Here is a 21,853-nt window from a genome sequence, read left to right on the forward strand (position 1 = left end):
GGTTCCCTGAGGCCCACAGAGCTTCCCTGCCCCCTGTCCACCGCACACCCAGGGCTCGTGCTCAGCCACCCCTCGCTGGCTGCCTTTAAACATACGTCTGTCCCCATCCCTGCCCCTCTCCACGCTGTGTCCTCTCTTGAATCCTGGGGGCTTGCCCCCTGGTGGGAGAGCCACCGGTGTGGCCTCCATCCTGAGGGCAAAGCCTTCCCTGCTGGGCCACCCAGCTGTGCTGCCTCCCAGGCCTGGGTCAAAGCCATGTTGGGTCTCAGAGCTGACGCTCGACCCTGTGTGCCGTGCCCTGGGGCTCAGCGGTGACTTCTTGCAGGCATCGTGTGCATGAACCGAGTGGAGGAGATCCTGGAGCTGGTCGCTGCAGACGACCTCTCTGCCAAGGACAACAAGTGGGTGGTGCAGAAGTACATCGAGACCCCACTGCTCATCTATGACACCAAGTTCGACATCAGGCAGTGGTTCCTGGTCACTGACTGGAACCCCCTGACCATCTGGTTCTACAAGGAGAGCTACCTGCGGTTTTCCACGCAGCGCTTCTCCCTGGAGAATCTGGACAGGTCGGTTGGAGCGTCAGCTTGGTGCCACTGGGTGTGAGGGGGCACAGTGTGTGCCCGCGACACCTGTGGGAAAGGGGTGGGGTGCCAGGCCATGTCTGCTGTCCCCCATCACCACCGGGGGCACAAATGAGGAGGGAGGCTCAGGTAGGTTAAATGAGCTCCATCCCCAAGGGGCAGGCCCAGGCCTGCTGTTCTTCAAAGCCCATGCTCTGCACCCCATAATGTGTGAATCTTCTCCAGAAGATCCTCAAAGCTCCATGTGCCACGTGCCCACAAGGTGCAGGCACGGCCCGGGGATGACACATCGCAGCGACAGGTCCAGAGCCCCCCGTGTGCATGCTGTCCCCTCTGCTGGAAGGGCTGAGTGGCGGCCCTGCTCACACACTAACCCACAGCTGGCCAAGCTTGGGGTGCATACTTTGCCGGCTGCACTGTCCTGCTCTCTCTGGGTCCAGCCAGCACACAGGCCCGGATGCCTTTGGAGGCTCCCGGGGGACATCTGCCTTGCCAGCCCCTCAAGCCCCCTCCCTAGTCCCTGCAGGGCCTTCTCTTTATGAGCCCCAGAAGTCCTGGGGTGGGGGTCCTGCAGACGGCTGGGGAGGTAGGGGTGTTCAGCCCCTGACGAGGCAGCCTGTGGGGTGTGAGAATGGCCTGAGGGGTCCTCTGAGGATCCCAGCTGTGCCGGGCAAGACCAGAAGAGGGGAGCACCTGAGCCAGAAAAGGCCACGACTGTGTGGGCCACACCCCATATCCCAAGGCCCCTGGGGGGCAGGGTGCTGGGGAGGGTTCCACATGCGGAGGCTCGGACAGCCCGGAAGGGGTGCCAGGGGTGGGGGAACCCACACCTCGCCAGGGTCTCCAGGTGGGCAGGACGTGTGTGTGGCAGGGATGGCGAGGCCCCTCTGCAAAGCCTCAGGAGTGAGGCAGAGAATTCCCCTTGCCTCTGTCCAAACCAGGGGCTTCCCTGTTCTGCCTTGTGACCCCCTCGCTGTGTGGGGCTGGGTGCCTAGGCATCTCGACCAGGAGCTTTACAGGGGAGTCACACAGAATTGAAAGGGCATGTGGGCATGGGGCCTACTAAAGAAAGGGAGGGGTGCCTGGGGGGCTCAGTTGGTTAAGCATCCGACTCTCCATCTCGGCTCAGAATTGAGAGGGCTGGGAGCTGTTCGGCTGACACCTCGGGCATGTTAATTGTGTCCCCAGGCTAGGGGTCATGGCCACACCAAGAGTCGCACCTGGCAGGTGACGCTTGGAGTCACACTTGTCAGGAGCAGGCTGCTGGGGAGAAGTTGTTCTGGCCGGCAGCTCCTGGAGCGAGCTCGTCTCTGCCAGGCCAGGGGGTCCTGGAAGAGGGGTCCTGCAGCTCACTGTGCACAAGGAGCCCCTTCCAGGTCCCCCACCCCAGGCCACCGGACCCACCAAGCCATGACGGGATGCCTGGCAGATCTCTTGCTCTCTCTGAGCCCCATTTCTCCATCTGGGACCATAACTCTCACCCCAGATGAACAGGAGAGTCCCTGAAATCATTTCTGATTGGGCATGGCCCAGCCTCCGATATACTGGCCACAATGGGTCCGCTGTGGGTCCACTACCCTAATTCCGTGGATCTCAGGTCGCAAGGCCCTCTGTCCTCTGGAAGTACGACCTCTCCAGGGTCACAGGGACGGGTCTTACTACCCAGAGCCACATGGCGCATCTAGTCCAGTTACCTGTTTCAAAACCTGTTTGGAACAAGGCAAGAGTGTAAATTAATTAATTAGTTTCACAGAGACTCTCTGTCTCACCAGACCAGCTCTTCAAGAGCCACATCCCTACTGCCAGGTGCAGATGGGGAAACTGAGGCTCTGGGAGGTGTTACTTCCGGAGGACTCGGAGCTATCAGAACCCCCACGGCAGCCGCCCGCCCTACGGCGGGGTGGGGGGGGGGCGGGGTCGAGAGAGAAGAGTGTCGGGGGCGGGGTTAGCGGTGGCTTGGGGGTTCCGTGGGGGCAGAGGGTCGGCAGGTGTGGGGTCTCGGGGGAGGTGTCTGCACGGACATCGGGATAGGTGGGAGCCATAAGGGTTCTGGAGACTGGGTCACGGGGTCCAGGGTCGCGGTCCGGGAGTGGGGTCGCGGGCCCCAGAGTGGAGACAGGGTCGCGGGGGGTGGAAGTCGGGGGTCCTGGGGCGGGGGGGGCGGGGAGGTGGGAGGCGGTCCGGGGGCGGGGTCGCGGGGGGCGGAGGTCCGGTGTCCTGGGGCGGGGGAGGTGGGAGGCGGTCCGAGGGCAGGGTCGGGGGTCCAGAGTCCCAGGAACCCCAGGCTGATCGCGGCTTGCCTCGCGCAGCGCCATCCACTTATGCAACAACTCCATCCAGAAGCACCTGAAGAACGACAAGGGCCGCAGCCCCCTGCTGCCCTACCACAACATGTGGACCAGCACCAGGTTCCGGGAGTACCTGCAGAAGAGGGGCCGCAGGGCCATGTGGGCCAGCGTCATCTACCCCGCCATGAAGCGGGCCATCGCCAACACCATGAGGGTGGCCCAGGACCACGTGGAACCGCGCAAGAACAGCTTCGAGCTGTACGGGGCCGACTTCATCCTGGGGCGCGACTTCCAGCCCTGGCTGATCGAGATCAACTCCAGCCCCACCATGCACGCGTCCACGCCCGTCACGGCCCAGCTGTGCGCCCAGGTGCAGGAGGACACCATCAAGGTGGTCGTGGACCGCAAGATCGACCGCAACTGCGACATCGGCAATTTCGAGCTGCTGTGGAGACAGGTGAGGGGCGCGGCGCTGGGGGTGGGGGGACGCGGCACTGCTGCCCACCGTCCCCGGTGTAGCCACTTCAGGCAAAGGGAGCAGACAGTACCTCGGGTAGCCCCGGGGACTCCCTGGCCCCGGCTGGCCTTCACCACTCTGCTTTATTCCCTCTCCTCCCTAGCCATCCCCAGCTCTGTGGGCACTAGGCGAGGAGGCCCCCTGCTTGGAATGGTATGAGGCCCATGGCCTCCAGGCTCAGAATCTAGGCTGCTCCTTTCCAGACCTGCAGTGTCCACCCTCCTCCCACCTGGGGAAAACTGTGTCCTCCTTCAGGGGTCCCGCCTGGTGCCTGCTCCCTCCTGGGAGCCTTCCTGCAGGCCAGGCGGCAGGGCTGGGTGGTCACGTTGCCAGGGACTCTGGTTCCATGGCGGGATCCTGTGCCCGGGCCTCTCTGGGGGAGGGACCTGGTGGGCAGCCCAGCAGCCACGGGAAGTGTGGCCCGGGTTCTCTTGAGGCCTGACCGCCAGCAGGCCGGCCAGCAGACACAGGAAGGGGAGCACCAGTCCCTGGGCACTAACGCCGCCCTCCTCTGCCTAGCCTTCTGTGGAGCTGCCACCCTTCCACGGGTCCGACCTTTGCGTGGAAGGCGTTAGCGTGAGGAGAGCCAAGAAGCAGATGCCGCCCATTTCCAACGTGAATTTTTCATCTTCCCTCTTGGACACTCAGCCCCTAAAAGGGAGGTGCCCCTCGGCCATGCCAAACCAGCCTCTAGGGCCTCCACACTCGGCTCTCCAGCAAGACTCGAAACTGAAAGATGCAAAGGTACTTCCTTGCACCTTGCCTGTGCCCCTCAGGAGGTCGGCTGAGACAGGCTGTAAAGTGCAGTCCGCCAACGCCGAGTCTGGCGGGAAGATAGAGTTCCCCACTTGTAATTTTCAACACATAGACAGTAAGGCCCCGAAAACTGGTCTGACCAAAGCCGAGTCCAACAAACACTGGGATCCAAACATGCTGAATGAGCACCCACTGCCGTCCGTGCTTCCGAGCGTGAAGACAGTAGAGGGCGCTCTGTTTCAGCCACCCAAACCACCAGGTAACAGTGCGGCTGCTTGCGCCCGTCCGAGCCCTGGGTCTGCTGGGGGCTGCCTGTGGCCCGGGCAGGGAGCGTGTCCCGATGTGGGCACTGGCCTGAGCTCAGAGCGGGGTTTGGGGCGCCCTGGCCGCATCCTGGGACTGGCCAGGTTGTTGGGACACTGGGGCTCCTGCAGCAGGGATCCCTCGCAGGACGGGGTGGGCCTCACTCCTTGTGTAGCATAGTGCACACGGGGGCTTGAACGTGCCGGGTGCCGTGGACAGGTGCCAGCGATCCCTGGGCTCTTGCCTTCAGTTTTCTGAATTTCCTGGTGGAGCTGACCGTGCGTGGCCTGGGAGCCTGACCTGGGCCTGGGCTCAGAGCACAGGTAGACAGGCGTGGGGCAGCCCCGAGGCTCTGGGGGTGGCCCTGCCCTGCCTGTATTTCAGTGCACCTCGGTGGCGTCTGGCACCCAGCAGTGGCCCCGAGAGTATGTGTGATGAAAAGGCACGAGCCAGGCCATTCCCGCACCCCCAGCTGGTTCTGCTCCGGGGACATCTGCCTCCTCAAACACACCCTATATCTGTACCTGCTGTCCCCTCCACCTGCTGGGGGCTCGGTCTCTTTCTCTCTCCCCCACCCTTCCTCCCCCCTCCCCCCCCTTTCCCCCCCCCCCCCCCCCTGGCACCAACCCCCCTTCCCCCCCCCCCCCCCGCCGTCTGCTGCTTGTCTATCTCTCCTAGAGCGTGGGTCCCTAATGGCAGAGCGCTTTCTGCTGTTCTCACGCTCGCTGCAGCGCCTGGGACTGTGCCTGGCACATAGCCAGGCTCAGGAAATGTTTGTTGGATGAAGATGCGTGGACTGCCTCCAGAGTTGTGGGCTCTGGGCTTGGGCTGCAGGATCACGTGCTTTCAGAGCTGGCAGTGCCCTCGGAGGACATCCCCAGCCCGTCCTCTCTCCTCGCCTCGTGTCCAGTCTGTCTCGGAGGCTGGTCAGCCGTACCGCTCAGCAGCTTGCTCTGTGAAGATGATTTCCAGATTTTTTGCTGTTATGAAAACACAGTGTACTTTTCCTACCACACTGTGCGGCTTTCGACAGGCATCTTTCTAGGAGTGAAGTGTTAATGGGGTGCATCAGCCACCGTCACTAAGCAGCACCGACCGGGTGGCTTAAAGACAGAAATATGTTCTTTCAAAGTTCTGGAGCCCGAAGTCTGGAATTAAGGTGTTGGCAGGGCCGTGCTCCCCAAGGCTGTGGGGGAGCAATCCTTCCTTGTCTCTTCCAGCTTCCGGTGGCTGATGGCCATCCCCGGTGTCCCTTGGCTTGTAGATTTGTCACCCCAGGCTCTGCCCTGTCTTCACATGGTGTTCTTTCTCTGGGTCTCTGTGGCCAAATTTCACTCCTAGAAGGACACCATGGTTAGATTGGCACCCACCCTCCTCCCTCCGGTATGACAGCTTAACTCGATGACACCTGCAATGACTATTTCTAAATAATGTCCCATTCACAGATTCCAAGTGGACATGACCTTGTGGGGTGGGGCTCTTGAACCTGGTACACTGAGCCGTAGAAGCCCGGCTAACGGGGCTGCCCTCGGACTGCATCCACACCGAGGCTGGTGGCTCCCACTGCTGCCAACACCGGGCATCGAGAGACATCTTAACGTTTGCCTTTGGAGACTGTGCCACGGTGCTCACTTGCCTTTTTCCACTTTCCAATAAAATGGCCTGTTTTCAGACATGTGTTGGCCATTTACTTTTCCTCTCCTAAAAAGTACCCACTCAAGCTTTTTGTCCAATTGTCCTTAGACTCACGGGTCTGTTTCTCTTGGATTGGTAGGAGCGACGTCTGTTCTGGATTCTCCTTTTTCAGTTGACTCTTTTGCAAATACCGTCCTCCACTTTGTGATGTGTCTTTTTGGTCCTTTATGGTATCTTTTGATGTCAAGCCTCCTTAATTTTAATAAACTTAAACTAGTCAACCTTTTTCTCTATGGTTGGAGATTTTTGTGGCTTCTATCCTTACCCTGAGGTCATGAAAATAATCTCCAGTGGCTTCTTCTATAAGAAATGCCGTTGCTGGGCGCCTGGGTGGCTCAGTTGGTTAAGCGACTGCCTTCGGCTCAGGTCATGATCCTGGAGTCCTGGGATCGAGTCCCACGTCGGGCTCCCTGCTCAGCGGGGAGTCTGCTTCTCCTCTGACCCTCCCCCTTCTCATGCTCTCTCTCTCTATCTCATTCTCTCTCTCAAATAAATAAATAAAATCTTTAAAAAAAAAAAAAAAGAAATGCCGTTGCTCCTACATTTCAGTCTTTAATGCTCCTGGAATTAATTTGCATGTGGTGTGACAGAGGTCCTATCACAGTGTTACAGAGGTACCCAACTGTGGGAAGCCCCTCCCCCACCCACGGCATATACGGTGTCTCTGGACTTCCTGGTCCACTTCGTTGGTGTGTTCATCTGCCCTGGGCCAATGCCACGATGTCTTCGTCACTGTAGCTTTGTAGGACATCTTTATGCTAATCAGGCAAGTCCCACAATCTTGTTTTTCTTCCTTGGAAATGACTTGGCTGCTCTTGACCCCCTATGCTTCCATACAAGTTGCAGACCTAGGTTGTCAAGACCCATCAAACAAATTAAAATTAAAAAATTGTTATTGAGATTAAATGCACATATCAGTTTGGGGAGAACTGACTTCTTTACATTATTGAGTCTTATAATCTATGAATATGGTATAGCTCTCCATTTACTTATCCTTTAATATCTTTCAGTAAACTCCTAGACTTTTCTTTGTAATGGTCTTACACTTTTTTTAAAGTTAGATTTAGTCTTATATGTGTTTTATTTTTTATTCTATGGTAAGTAATATCAAAATTTGTGTTTCTTCTACAAATTGTGGCTGGTTGATAGAAATGGAATTGATTTTTGTGGATCGATTTCTTTTTAATCCAGCCATCTGGCTAACATTTCTATCAATTCTATTAATACATTTGAAGATTATTTTGGATTTTTCACATACACAATTATATCATTTGAAGAGTTTTTTTTCCCTTGCTATCATTGTACGTTTTGTATCTTTTTCTTACTTTATTGGGCTGTATAGAGCCTTACTTAATTCATTCATTTTTCTCATTTCAGTGGATCTTAGGTGCACATACTCTGGTTAGTCATAATCCTTGGTTCATGTAGCATAGTTTCATTGTTTGTCCTTACAAGGCCCGCTATTATTTAGATAGTTTTAAAAACATAATTAGGGGGCACCTGGGTGGCTCAATTGGTTGAGCGTCTGCCTTCAGCTCAGGTCGTGATCCCAGGGTCCTGGGATCAAGCCCCACATCCTGCACCCTCTTCAGTGGGGAGTCTGCTTCTCCCTCTGCCCCTCCCCTTGCACATGCCTTCTCTCTCTCTCTCTCAAATAAAGTCTTTAAAAAAAAATAATTAGAACCAAAAGTGATCTACATCCACCCATCTCTAGCACCGCTATCTCCCTGCATCTCCCCCTGAAGTAACCATTATCCTTAAAACCACATTTGTCATATCCTTGTTTTCCTTTTTAGTTTTGTTACATCTATATGCATTCTTTAAATGATCTTTAATTTTAAGCTGTTTTACTTTTTAAGAAGGGCATCGTGCTTATATTTTCACCAAATATCAAACTGCTAAAATTCATCTATGCTGCTGTATGTCACTGCAGCTTATTTCTTTTTTTTACCTTTTAAAGATTATTTATTTATTTATTTATTTATTCATTCATTCATTCATCAGAGAGGGAGAGAGATTGAGCACAAGCAGGGGGAGGGGCAGAGGGAGAGGGAGAAGCAGATTCCCCGCTGAGCAGGGAGCCTGACACGGGGACTCGATCCCAGGACCCTGGGATCATGACCTGAGCCGAAGGCAGACTCTTCACTGACTGAGCCACCTGGAACCCCACAGCTCATTTCTTTGTGAGACTATTTTACAATGACTCTTCCACTTTCCTGTGATTGTGTATTTAGGTTGTTTCCAGGGTTTGCTGTGAACATTCTTGTACATGTCTCTTGTACATGAGTGAGGTTTCTTGTGAGTAGATGCTTCAGAATGGAATTGCTAGCTCATGGGATATATGAATGCTCAATTTTAGGAGGTGTCAACAAACTGTTTTCCAAAGTGCTTTGAAATGATCTCTGCTCTCACCAGGAATGTATGAGAGATCGTGTGAATCCATGGAATTACCAACATTTTGAGTCATCAGATTTTCTCATTTTCACCCATCAAATGGACGTAAGAAAAGTCTTGTTCTGATCTTGATTAATCACTGCATTTCAGTGATTAATTGTGTTAAATATCTCAGTATGTGTTAATTATGTAAATTCCTCTTCTGGGAAATATCTGTTCATATCTTTTGCCTGTTTTTCTATGGGGTTGTTTATGCTCATAATATCTATCGTGAACAGCTTCTCCCAGTTTGAAACTGTACTTTCAGTTTTTAAAAAGTATCTTTTGATGAAAACTGTGAGTTTTAATGTGGCCAAAGTTATCAGTATTTTTTTTAGTCAGTGCTATTTTTGTCTTAAGAAATTTTTCCTGGGACACCTGGGTGGCTCAGTCGGTTAAGCGTCTGCCTTCGGCTCAGGTCATGATCCCAGGGTCCTGAGATCAAGTCCCACGTCGGGCTCCCTGCGCAGTGGGGAGCCTGCTTCTCCCTCTGCCTGCCACTCCCCCTGCTTGTGTTCACACTCTCTCTCTGTCAAATAAGTAAATAAAATCTTAAAAAAAAAAAAAAAGAAATTCTTCCTTACCCTGAGGTTTAAAATATTATTTACCTACATTTATTACTAAGAGTTTCAAATTTTGTCTTTGACGTATAAGTCCTAACCTATCTGGAATTGATTTTTGAATATAGTATGGTAAGAATCAACTTTTATCTTTGTCCATAGGGATAACAACCTTTTTCATTTATTTGTTGAAAAATCCCTTTCTTTCCTGCTCTGTGAACTGATATCTCATTCTGGACCTGCATCGGTTGATCTCTGGAGTCTCTGTTCTATTCCACAGGTGGTTTTGCACCCCTGTTCCAGGGCCACACTGTCTTCACATCTGGGGGGCAAGTTGCCTCTCTCTAGATAAGGGTTCTGGTCCTTCTTGGACTCATTCCCTTCTATATAAATGTCGTAATTGCTTTCGTCAAGTTCCACAGCTAATCCTATTGAGATTTTGGTTGGATTTGCATTGAATCCCTAGATCAATTTGGGGGAAATTGACAAATTAATGAAATAATAATATCTTCCGACCCATGAACATGATATACTTCTCCATTTATTTTATGTCTTCTTTAAATTTTATACTTTCCCAGTAGAGGTTATATACATCTTTTATTAGACTTATTCTTCGTTCCTTGATATCCTGATCGTACCGTACGTGGTGTCATCTCTCCGTATCATTGCTGCTGCTGGTATACAGAATGCAGCTCACGTTTATATTTAAATTTTCTATACTGCCACACTTCTAAACTCATTATTTCTTTTTTTTTTTTTTTTTTAAAGATTTTTATTTATTTATTTGAGACAGAGAGAATGAGAGAGACAGAGAGCACATGAGAGGGGGGAGGGTCAGAGGGAGAAGCAGGCTCCCTGCCAAGCAGGGAGCCCGATGCGGGACTCGATCCCGGGACTCCAGGATCATGACCTGAGCCGAAGGCAGTCGCTTAACCAACTGAGCCACCCAGGCGCCCTAAACTCATTATTTCTAAAAATTTGTATGTATATTCTTTTGAATTTTCTATGTGAGTAATTCCATATCATGTGCAAATAGCTTTATGTCTTCCATTCCAATCTCGTCGTCTGTAATTTCTTTGTCTCGTCATATTGTACTGGCTAGAACCTCCTGCAAAGTGTTGGGTATTATTGTTGAGTTTCTGATTTTAAAGGGAATGTTTTTAACATTTCCTCATTTATAATGACATTTTTCCTAGGTCTTTATAACATTATAGATATGATAAAAATATACATATAAATGTATAGACACTCTAGCATGTTAAAGAAGTTTCTTTCTAATTATTACCAAGAATTTGTATTGTATGTAGTGAATTTTCTCAAAAAACTTTTTTTTTGCATCTAGAGTTTATCATAAGCTTTTTCTCCTTTGTACTATTAAAGTGATGAATAATATCAATTGATTTTTTAAGTTGGTTTGATGTTAGGTTTGACATATGGCTAGATTTTGTTTCTTACATGTAGTTGAAATTCATTCTCAACCATAATTTATTCATACTACTATTTATAGACATTTACATTGTTTCTAGGTCAGATTATTACAAATAGTGCTGCTATGAATGCTCTTGAATTTGGTGAAATACATAGACTGGGGGCGCCTGAGTGGCTCAGTTGGTTGAGCGTCTGGCTCTTGATTTCGGCTCAGGTCATGATATCGGGGTCGTGGGATCAAGCCCCGCATTGGGCTCCCTGCTCAGCGGGGAGTCTGCTTGTCTCCCTCTCCCTGTACCCCTCCCCACCCCCCGCTTTTGCTCTCTCTCTCTCAAATAAGTCTTCAAAAAAAGAAAACAGAACCCTACGTACACTGTTCTGTGCTGAGTCATGCACTCAGCTTTGGCAGGCCCTCCTAAGGAATTTCCCCAAGTGAATGTGCCAGGTTACATCCCACCACGATGTGAGTGTGTTCCAATTGCTCCATACTCTTGCCAACACTAGCTATCCCCTTTGTTCTTATTTTGGCCATTCTGGTAGAGGAGGAGTGGCCTCACATTATAGCTTCAATTTACAGTTCCCTGATGACTAATGAAGTTCAGCTCCTTTATTTATATTCCATTCGAACATACTCTTATACAGTTCCAATTTTTGCATTTGGATAAATTTTTTTGTTGGCCTATTCCTATTGGCTTATAGGGGTTCTCTAGATATTCTGGATTCAAGTCCCTTAGCGAGTACATCTATTAAAAATATCTTCTCTTGGGGCACCTGGCTGGCTCAGGCTGCGAAGCGTGTGACTCTTGATCTCAGGGTTGAAGTTCAAGCCCCATGTTGGGGGATAGAGATTACTTAAAGAAAATAAAATCTTAAATATATATACACAATATAATATATCTTATCTCATTCTATGATTTGCTTTTCATTCTCTTCATAACATTTTTGATGTATATAAATTATTAATTTCAGTATATTCCAGTATTAATTTTTCCTTTATGATTAGCACCTTCTGTTTTCTGTTTGAGAAATCCTTGCCTACCCCAAAGTCATAAAAATAGTCACTTCTGGGGGCGCCTGTGTGGCTCAGATGGTTAAGCATCTGCCTTCGGCTCAGGTCATGATCCCAGGGTCCTGGAATCGAGCCCCGCATCAGGCTCCCTGCTCAGTGGGGAACCTGCTTCTCCCTCTCCCTCTGCCATTCCCCACCCCCACCCCACCCCCACTCGTGTGTGCTCTCTCTCTCTCAAATAAATAAATAAAATCTTAAAAAAAAATAGTCACTTCCGTTTTCTTCTGGAAATTGTATTATTACACGTTTCGCATTTATTTATTTTTTATTATTTTTTATTTTTTTAAAGATTTTATTTATTTATTCATGAGAGACAGAGAGAGAGAGAGAGAGAAGCAGAGGGAGAGGCAGGCTCCCAAGGAGCAGGGAGCCCGATGCGGGACTCGATCCCAGGACCCTGGGATCGTGACCTGAGCCGAAGGCAGACGCTTAACCGTCTGAGCCACCCAGGCGCCCCACGTTTCGCATTTAGATCTGTATTCCATCTGGAATTGTTTTAGTGTGTGCTGTGACGTGTAGGGGTCAATAATCCTTATTTTTTCAGTATGGATATTCAACCAGTGCAGTATGGAAAATTAAAGACACTACTCCTCACTGTACTGCACCTTCCTCATAAAACAGGTGACTGTGTGTATGTTGTTCTGTGTTTTGGACTCTACTCTGTTCCAATTGTCTATCTGCCTATCTTTTATTTATTTATTTATTTATTTATTTGAGAGAGAGAGAATGAGAGAGCACATGAGAGGGGGGAGGGTCAGAGGGAGAAGCAGGCTCCCCGCCGAGCAAGGAGCCCGATGCGGGACTCGATCTCGGGACTCCAGGATCATGACCTGAGCTGAAGGCAGTCGCTTAACCAACTGAGCCACCCAGGTGCCCTATCTGCCTATCTTTTTTAGCCAGGTTTCTGCAGGAATAAAGCTACATAACAAAGGCACCTTTCTCCCCTACCCCAGTGGTATTTATTCAGCAAGCATTTATTTTTCACGTATCTTCAGATCAGCTGCAGCAATGTAACTGGGCTCCAGGCTGCAGGTTGGGTTCAGATCTGCTCCATGTGTCTCCTCCTTCTGGGACCCATGGCTTCCCAGGGTGTCTTCTTCACATGGCAGATGGTATAAACATGAGAGAGCAAGCCAAACCATGCAAGCATATGGAAGCTTCTACTCCTATCACATCTGCACACATTGCACTGGCCAAACTCAAGTCAGTGGGCGAGGAAGGATACTTTGCAACAAGGAGGAGGAGGAGAGGAGTGAATATGTCCTGAACAATAACCAAATATACAACAGTCCAATCTCTCGGTCACCAATATTCACTTACCTTCTATCATAAAAATATACTCACTGCCCCCTACTCCAAAAGTCTCCCAGTTACGGCATCAGGCTTCAAGTCCCAGATCTCATGACTCTACATCAGCTCTGGATTCTACATCACTCCTCTTCATCTGGATAACCATGAGTCAAAAAGACAAGTCCAGTCTGGGATTAACTTGGCCTATGGCCAGTTCATGGATGCTGGCCGAAGACATGAGACTCCTAGATCAGAGACAAAGGATGTTCCTACTCGTGGCACAGCGTGAGCATCAGCATATCTGTGATAGTCCCAAGAAGAGTATGTGATAGGGCCCAGGTGTATGCTACGCACAGTGAGTTTTTGTCACAGCTGAGGAACACTGGTTTGGGGAATCTGCCACTCTAATAGCAAGCAGTAAGCAACGCTGCTCTTGGCCTGAAGGGAGAAACTATCTCATCCCTCAGGACTGCTCACTGCATACATGACCCTGAGAAATGGCCCAGGTAAAGGGTAGTCAGGGCCTTTTATTCTTGGCACACCCAACAAAATGTGTAGGGTGCTCAAAAGACCCATGGAGGACAGTCTCTCCCAATAATCCACCTGTCAGTCCTGCTCAGCCTCTGGTGAGTTTTGACATGAGTATCCGCTCTACTGGCCATTCAGCAGAGGTTGACACCAGATCCATTCAATTTGTCTGAGACACGTTTGTTTGAGACAGAGAGAATGAGAGAGCACATGAGAGGGGGGAGGGTCAGAGGGAGAAGCAGGCTCCCCGCCGAGCAAGGAGCCCGATGCGGGACTCGATCTCGGGACTCCAGGATCATGACCTGAGCTGAAGGCAGTCGCTTAACCAACTGAGCCACCCAGGTGCCCTATCTGCCTATCTTTTTTAGCCAGGTTTCTGGCTAAAAAGGCTACCTTCCTCAGGCTCCAAGTAGCAGGAAGAGGCCAGCCTGCAGCGCTGATCTCAGCCATATCCTCCATGCGCAGGACCTGGCGTGCTGCAAGTCCCAGAGTGCACCAACAGCTCCGATTTCAGACAGCCAGGATACAGTCTACGGCGAATCTCATGAAGACCCACACACCTGAGTTTGGATTGACCTCTGATCTTCGATGTCTTTGCCAATATAGGGCATAATAGTTGGGCCGAAAAGCAACCCCCACCCCCACCCCCCGCTGGAGAAGTTTCTGTGTCCACTCAACCCCCACCCCTCCCCTACAAACTTGCTTTGGTTGGGCCACATGAACAGTGCGGCTGAGATCTGCACCCTGGTGGTCGTGCTGGGTCTGCAGCCCATGGATGGAGGTGGGAGACCCAGGGGTGGTCAGCCCCAGTCACAGCTGCTGCTTGATCATGCCTCTGGGCTGCATGCCAGTCTGCAGGACAGAGGCCACCAAACAGCCCCTGTCCCGCATCTCCAGGCTCTAAGAGCTCCCCCCAGAGGCACGCTCTTGTCCTCCATCCATAGCCACAAAATTGGTTCTTTTCTTCCACCATCCCTTACTCCCATCTGGAACATTCATCTGAAGGGCCACGGCCACCGGAGATGGACAGTAGCCCTGTTTTGGTGCTCAAGGACCATGCCACCCCCACAGGAAAATCCAGGTGGCAGAGCTGGAGTGGAGTTTGAACCCCGTGGGCCCGTTAGGCCCAGCTGCCAGCAGAAGGGTGCACGGACGGGGGCTGCCTGGGGAAAGAAGTGCCGTGCCCGGCCAAGAGGAGATGGCCACATTCCCCCAAAGGAGTTGAGGGGAGCAGAATGCGGTCCCAGCACCGGAGAGTGCCACATGGATGGCAGGAAGCCGGGATGCCACCGAACGCCCGAACCATCGGCCCATTGCCGGTTGCCAAGGTGACAAAAGGCACGCCACCACAGACTGGACCGGGGTCAGAAAACCACAGCCTGCAGCCTGCGTCTCTGTGGCCTGAGAGCTGAGAACGGCCCCTACTTTTTTAAAGGGTTATAAAAAAAACCCAGCAGAGAATATGTGACAGGCTTCCCTCTGTCCCTGTGCCTACGCAGATGGTCACTGAAAGCCAGCATTCTGTCCCATAGCCTCCCTGCCGGCCCCCCGAGTCGATGAGGTGCACTTCCTGCCTCCTGAGTCAGCACAGCTCAGCCTCGGGCTCCGTCGCTCCCTCACACGGGTCTCCAGGCCAGGGTGCGCCAGTTCCTCACCACCCGTGGGCTGTTGCACGGCCCACGCCACCTGCTTGGGGTTTCCTGACGTTTTCGGTACCGCTCTGTGTGCAGAGCCCGCTCTCCGTGCGATCATCGCACATGGCAAAGGACTCCAACCCTCGGTGCCTCAACAAACACTTCCCGGTCACAAGGCTGCTGGTCCGCTGTGGCCATGCGGGTTCAGCAGAGATGAGCTGTACTTGCTTCCAGGCTGCCCGTTGGGTTTGGGCCAGCTCCACGTGACCCTCATCCTTGGGCCAGTGGCTGCCCAGCATGTGTTTGTCCAAGACAGCCGGCCAACCTTGCCCGCGCGCCTGGAGCCCGCAGGGCACCAGCAGGCTGTTCTTGGCCCCTGCACTTGCACACACATTTCGGGATCCTCCTGGCGACTTCACAGGGAGGAAGGAAGGAGGGAAAACCGGCTGGGATTTTGACGGGGATCACCTTGAACGGGCAGATCACTTTGGGGAGAATTGACACCTTTTTTATATTGTGTCTTTCAAACCATGATCATGATCTAATTAAGGCTCCTCTTCATTGTGTTTTGTGGTTTTTCAGAGTCAGGGTCTGGCACATCTTTCATTCGATTTCTTCCCTTTAGGCACTTGGTGGCTTTTAAATGCCATGGTAAATAATCTCTCTCTCTCTTTTTTAGCGAGCATGAGCAGGGGGAGGAGCAGAGGGGGAGGGACAAGCAGACTCCCCGCTGAGCAGGGAGCCTGCTGATCATGACCAGAGCCAAAGGCAGAGGCTCAACCGAAGGAACCCCCCGGGTGCCCCGAGAGTATTTCTTTTTACACTATATTCTTATGGCACAACTTACGCACAGTAAGGACAGATCTTAAGTACACACAGCTCAGTGTGTTAGGCCTGCACAACCACCTCCCAGATCAACACAGCTGACCTTGCTCACGGCAGAGGTCCTCTCTGTGCTCGGCCTTCGGAGACAAGCACTGTCCCACTTAAGTCGCCACACATTGGCTTTGACTGTGTGTTTCCACGCTCCGCGTCTGTGCTCTTCCGTACCGAGCACACCGGTGGTGCGTTCCTCTTCCGCGCGGAGGTCGCCGAGGGAGTGCACCAGGGTGACCGGGGGTTGGGCTGCTTCCCGTTCAGAGTGGCTACAAAGTTGCTGTGATGTGTGGATGTGTGCCTGCATTTCTCCGGAGTGGCCATGGACCCAGACGTGGCCATGGACCCAGACGGCATTGTAGGTCACTGCGGATGCTTCTGTTCTGCTTTGCAAGAAACTGGCATTCTCCACAGCAGGTGTGGTGGTTTACGCTCCGGTTGCCCCACATCCTCGCCCCACAGTCTTGTAAGACTCTTTTTTTAGCCATTCCGGTAGGTGAGGGGTATCTCATGTGGCTTTAATTTGTATTTCCCTGATGACAAATCACACTGAGCACTTTGCCTTGTGTTTCTTGGTTATATCTTAATGAAGTGCCTGTTTCTGTCCTTTGCCCATTTTTAAATTAGGTCATTTATGTTTTTGTTATTTATTTGTTTTGGTTTTTATATATGCTGTGTTTTTATTGGTCAGATATGTGTACTGGGAGTATCTTCTCCTAGTCAGTGGCTTGCCTTTTCACTTTCTTAGTGACGCCTTTTGAGAAGTAGAAATATTTCACGAAGCCTAATTGATCAGGTTTCCTTTTTTTTTTTTTAAAGATTTTATTTATTTATTTGAGAGAGAGAATGAGAGACAGAGAGCACGAGAGGGAGGAGGGTCAGAGGGAGAAGCAGACTCCTTGCCGAGCAGGGAGCCCGATGCGGGACTCGATCCCGGGACTCCAGGATCATGACCTGAGCCGAAGGCAGTCGCTTAACCAACTGAGCCACCCAGGCGCCCCGATCAGGTTTCCTTTTTGTGGCTAGTGCTTTTGGCATTTTGTCTGAAATAGCTGGGTCTACACCTAAGTCATAGAGATGTTCTCCAAGTGGCTCCTTCTAGAAGCTCTGTGGTTTTGATCTTCACATTTTCGTCTGTGATCCATCCCGAATTCATTTTTGCGTGTGCTATGAAGGGGCCAAGGACTGTGGTTTTCACGGTGATGGCCAGCGGACCCAGCGCCATCACGGGAAGGCTTGCTTACCCCCATTGCATTGCTTTGGTGCCCTCATCAGAAACAGACTCTCCGGAATGAACTCTGGATTCCCTACTCTGAACCAGTTTTCTGTTTACCTGTCCCTATTCCAATATCACATTTATGCAGGGCCTTAAGGGTCGCAGTTTGGAAAAAAGTTGGGGAATGCGATAGCGTATGTTCTCCAGCGGTCTCCTGCTCAGCATTGCCTTGGCTATTCTCTTTTGAATCTTCATGTAAATTTTGCCATCAGCCTGTACATTTCTACAAGAAAAACCTGGTGGGATTCTGACCGGGCCTGCATCGCATCTACAGATCATTTTAGGGCGAAATGACATCCTGGGATATGGGTGTGACGTACTCCACATTCCTTTGGGTGTTCTTTGGTTTTCCTCCACAATATTTTAGCATGGACTGTTTAAATCAAACTTATTCATACGTATCTGATGTATTTTTGATATGTTTATAAATGTATTTTTATAAATAAATTTTGTTACTTTTATAAATGGTGCTTTTTTATCCTTTTTTTCGGTAAGAACGTATAAAATCTACTCTCTCAGCAGATCTCAGCTATTCCATACAGCGTCAGCAGCTGTAGTCACCGCATTTTATATCACATCCTCAGACCTTACTCGTCTTCGAGCTCAGCGTGTGGACCCTTGCCCAGCCTCCCCCGTCTCCCCTGCACCTGGCCCCTGGCAGCCACTTTCTACCTGTTTCTATGAGTTTGACTTTTTTTCTTTTCAGATTCCACTTATAAGTGTTATAAGTGGTGTTTTAAATTTTATTTTCCAATTATTTGTGCTAACATATAGAATATTCCATTGACCCTCTAGCTCAAAGTGCTGATAAACTGACTTCTTGGTTCTAGTAGTCTGGGATGCCTTTGGATTTTCTACATAATCACACCACCCCTTTCTGATCTCTGTGCCTTTGTTTCTCATTCTTGCCTGATTGCACTGGCTGGAACCTCCAGGAGAGAGAGTGGGCAGGCATCCATCAGCGGTATTAGCTGGAGATTTTCCACAAGTGCACTTGTCACTTAGGGGCAGTTCCCTCTCTCCCTTGTTTGCTGAGAGTGGTTTTCTTTCCTCCTTCCCTCCTTCCTCCCTCCCTCCTTCCTCCTTCCCTCCTCCCTCCTTCCCTCTTCCTTCCTCCCTCCTTCCTCCCTCTCTCCTTCCTCCTTCCCTCGTCCCTCCTTCCCTCCTCCTTCCTCCCTCTCTCCTTCCTCCTCCCCTCGTCCCTCCTTCCTCCCTCCTCCTCCCTCCCTCCTGCTGCCTGTCCCCAGCTCGTGCCCAGTGCGAGCCTGCTTGTACTATACAGGCTCTGGCATGTCCTGTGGGCAGGCTTGTCCCAGCCCCCTCAGGGAGGCCTTGTTCCTGGGCTCTGGTTCAGCATCTGCTTAAGGCTCGAGGAAGCTGTGGGCTGCTTTGCATCCGTGCTGGGTGTCCCTGCTCCCATCCACTCCACCCAGCTCCTGGAGGAATGACTTAGCCCAGGCCATTGGCACTGAGTGGCTCTCATAGGCATGGTGTCCCAGGCGGTGGTGCTGCTGGGCTGGGTGGTTGCTGGCTGGGGAGGGCCCTGGCCCAGAGGCCGGGAAAGCCTGGAGAGCCCTCATCCCCCCTGCCTGGTACAGGCTGTAACAGGCATGCCAGCTGGGCTTCTGGGCCATGGGCAGCCTCAGGGCTGACTCACAGGCCCAGCACAGCAGGGAGGGGAGGGAGCCTGGCACGGCCCCTGCCACTCCTGGGGTGCGGGGGTGGAACCTTGGAGTGAGAGCAAAGGCTAGAAGCCTGGAGGACAAGGACAGAGGGAGCCTGGCCAAGGTTTCAGATTTTTGGAGACCCTGACTCCCCCTCTCCCCGCCCCCCATGAAAGGGGCACAGTCTCACCCACCTGCTGGCCTCCCTCATCCTGGGGTGTCAGAGGAACTGTGTGAACATCCTCCCAAAGCAGCAGCTTTAGCAGAGGGGGATGGCCTCTCCAGGTGGTCGGCCTGCCCACCCTCACCTGTCACAGCCGTGGCTGGGCCGCCCATCTGCAGCCCTGCTGGCCACAGCACCTTCACCCAACAATGTCACCACCTCCTGGGCCAGCAGGCCGGTGTCCTGGGGGGCCAGCGCAGAGACCAGCCTGCCTGTGAGGTGGATGGTTCCCCACCACAGGCAGCCGGTGTGCAGAACAGCCTTGCACTGAGGCCAAGGCTCATCCATCAGCCCTTGGCAAACGCCTAGCCCCGACAGTCCAACCTCCCATCGCACGGAGCCCCTCCAGCCACTGGCCTGCCTGGGGCTCGGGGTCCCGATCCAGCCCATGCCCAGCTGCCACCTGGCCCTCTTGACATCCAGCTCTGTGCCCACAGCCCGTCTTGGTCCAGGCCGGGAGGGGACAGGGCCTCAGCTCCAGGGGTCTGAGCTCAGGCATACCAGGACAGGAGAAGCTAGGTCCTTCTGGGCACAGCCTGTGGTGAGGAGGGCGGGTGCATTAAGAAGAGCTGGAGGAAGGGGCCCCTATTCGGGTGCCAGTGGGAGGGCCCTGGGGAAGAGGCAGGGTGGGGGCCTCCATGGCCTTGTGGCTCTGGAGCCACCTCCCTCCGTGGCTCTGCTCTGAGGGGCAGTCTGGGGGTGCTGGGCTTGTGCTGCTGGGCCCTGCTCCTGCGGGTGGACACCCAGACTGGCTATGGGAGGAGGCTCGTGGGTGGTAATGGGGCGACCGGCTCCAAGGGGATTGGTGCTCATAATTTCCTATAGCAAGCCCTCTGCTTCCTTCCTAGGGGTGGAGGGCTCACCTATTCCCCCTGGCTAGGATCACCCACGCCCTCCGGGAGGGAGAGGGTTGCGAGGGCAAATGAGCAGGACAAAGGTGACCTCCCCCATCCCCCCAACCTCCCGCCCCTTGCCTAGAGACATGATGTCCCTGGACACCACCCCTTGGCCTTGAGTGTGGGTCTGGGCTTTTCTGAAAGCTGGGGGGAGAAGAGTGGGGTCGGTGTGGGAGCGGGTGGGCTTGCGAGCCAGCTGGGACTGGACTTCCAGCTGGACGCTGGCCTTGCCCGGGGTGGCCGTGAGGTAGGCGTGCCCTAGGGCGCAGCGTCAGGAACTTGTGAGTGTGGCCAGGGCGTGGTCTCGGGGCAACAGGTCTCTGGAGCCCGTGGGCCTGCTCTGGGGTGGAGGGCGTGGCCTGCGGCGGAAGGGCGTGGCCGAGCAGGTGGGCGTGGCCGGGGCAGGAGGACACGGTCTCAGGGCCCCTCTCTCTCTCTCTCCCCCCAAGGGCTGCGCAGGGACCTCCCAGCGCCCTGCCTAGTGTGCGGCTCTCTGCCGCCGCCACGGTCCTGCAGGGCGCCTCCTTCGTGCCCCTGGGCGGCGGGCGGGGCGGCGGGGCGTGGACCCCGTGACGCCGAGGACCAGGACGCCGAGGACCAGGACCGGACAGACGTGCCCAGGCCCCGCGGCCCCTAGAACGTGGCTAGTTTCTTTGGAAACCTTCAGATAGATGAGAGACCTTGTATACAGAGCTATTTTAGCGAAATCGTGCAACCACAGCATGGTATTTCTTATGGAGCCCCCGCCCCAGCCCGGTGCCCGCGCCCCACATCCATATATCCGTGTACCCCAAAACTCACACCCCGTGCCCCTCCCCCATCAGAGGAGGATGCCCCTCGTGGGCAGATGAGCATGAGAAGCCTCCCGGCACCCTGGGCTCCTAGGGGCCACCTCCTCTGGAGCCCCGCCTTGCTGGCAGGCACCCCTCCCAGTCTCCCAGCCAGAGGTCTCCGCAAGGCACTCACTTATTCACTCATTCCTTCAACAAAAGTCTCGTTGTGCTGGTCCGGGTTGTCTGCACCCAAGTGTCTCCTTCCAACCTGGTGCTGAGTGAAGGGTGTGGAGGGGGTGCCCGCCCTGGGTCAGACCCCTCAGATTCAACCGCAGTTGGACTTCTGGGCCCTCTGGCCACCAGTGGGCCACTCAGGCTGCAGAGACCCAGGGAGGGGGAGCCCCTGCAGCCTCTTTGGGCTCAGGCGGGGGTGTCCCAGCCCCCCAAGCCTACACGGAACAGAGAGGCTTGTGAGGGGTTGCTGCAGCCAGTTCTTCGTGGACATTGGGAGGGGGGGTCCCTAGCCCTCACCTCCTGGACAAGTCGGGGCCCCGGAGGTGGGAGGGACCCATCCCCACCCCCACTGTGGGCCTTTCTCCACCCCGATGGCATGCGGTTGGACATGGCCACTCCTGGTCACCTGCAGCCCGAACGGACAGCACCTTCACAGTGGCAGGTGTCTCACGCAGCACGTGGGCCCATCCCGGGGCGGCCACGGAGGGGGTTCTCAGGGCCTGGGCGGCCACGTGGCCTCCTTGCTCCCGGGAGAGCCCCTGCCCGTGAGGTCACGTGGCACAGCGGTTCCCACGTGTCTCGCAGCTGCCAGCAGCTGCTGTAGCCCCGTCCCCGGCCTCAGAGCCGGGCTCAGAGCCACGGGCTCCAGAGACCTGTTGCTCAGAGCCACGGGCTCCAGAGACCTGTTGCCCCGATGCAGAGCAAGGCCTGCATCCTCCCTGCCTGGTCCGGGCCGGTGCACTGGGAGCCCCTTGGGGCAGGACGGGTTCTTCTGACTCACCCCATCTGGCTGACCCAGGGGCCAGGGGTGCTGGAGGAGGGCTAG

At 53.3% G+C, this 21,853-nt stretch overlaps 1 protein-coding gene across 1 annotated transcript in view; it reads left to right on the forward strand.

Annotated features, from left to right (window-relative positions):
* The window catches only part of TTLL8 (tubulin tyrosine ligase like 8), a 38,478-nt gene extending 33,731 nt beyond the window's left edge, over positions 1-4,747 (forward strand). Inside the window, exons 10-13 of the mRNA XM_021687769.1 lie at positions 326-569; positions 2,894-3,329; positions 3,909-4,404; positions 4,668-4,747. Of these exons, the coding sequence (XP_021543444.1) occupies positions 326-569; positions 2,894-3,329; positions 3,909-4,404; positions 4,668-4,747 (1,256 nt within the window). The remainder of the gene's footprint in view (positions 1-325; positions 570-2,893; positions 3,330-3,908; positions 4,405-4,667) is intronic.
* Positions 4,748-21,853: the final 17,106 nt, after the last annotated feature.

The sequence above is a fragment of the Neomonachus schauinslandi genome, chromosome 5, assembly GCF_002201575.2.
Source record: "Neomonachus schauinslandi chromosome 5, ASM220157v2, whole genome shotgun sequence".
In the NCBI taxonomy this organism is placed as follows: Eukaryota; Metazoa; Chordata; class Mammalia; order Carnivora; family Phocidae; genus Neomonachus; species Neomonachus schauinslandi.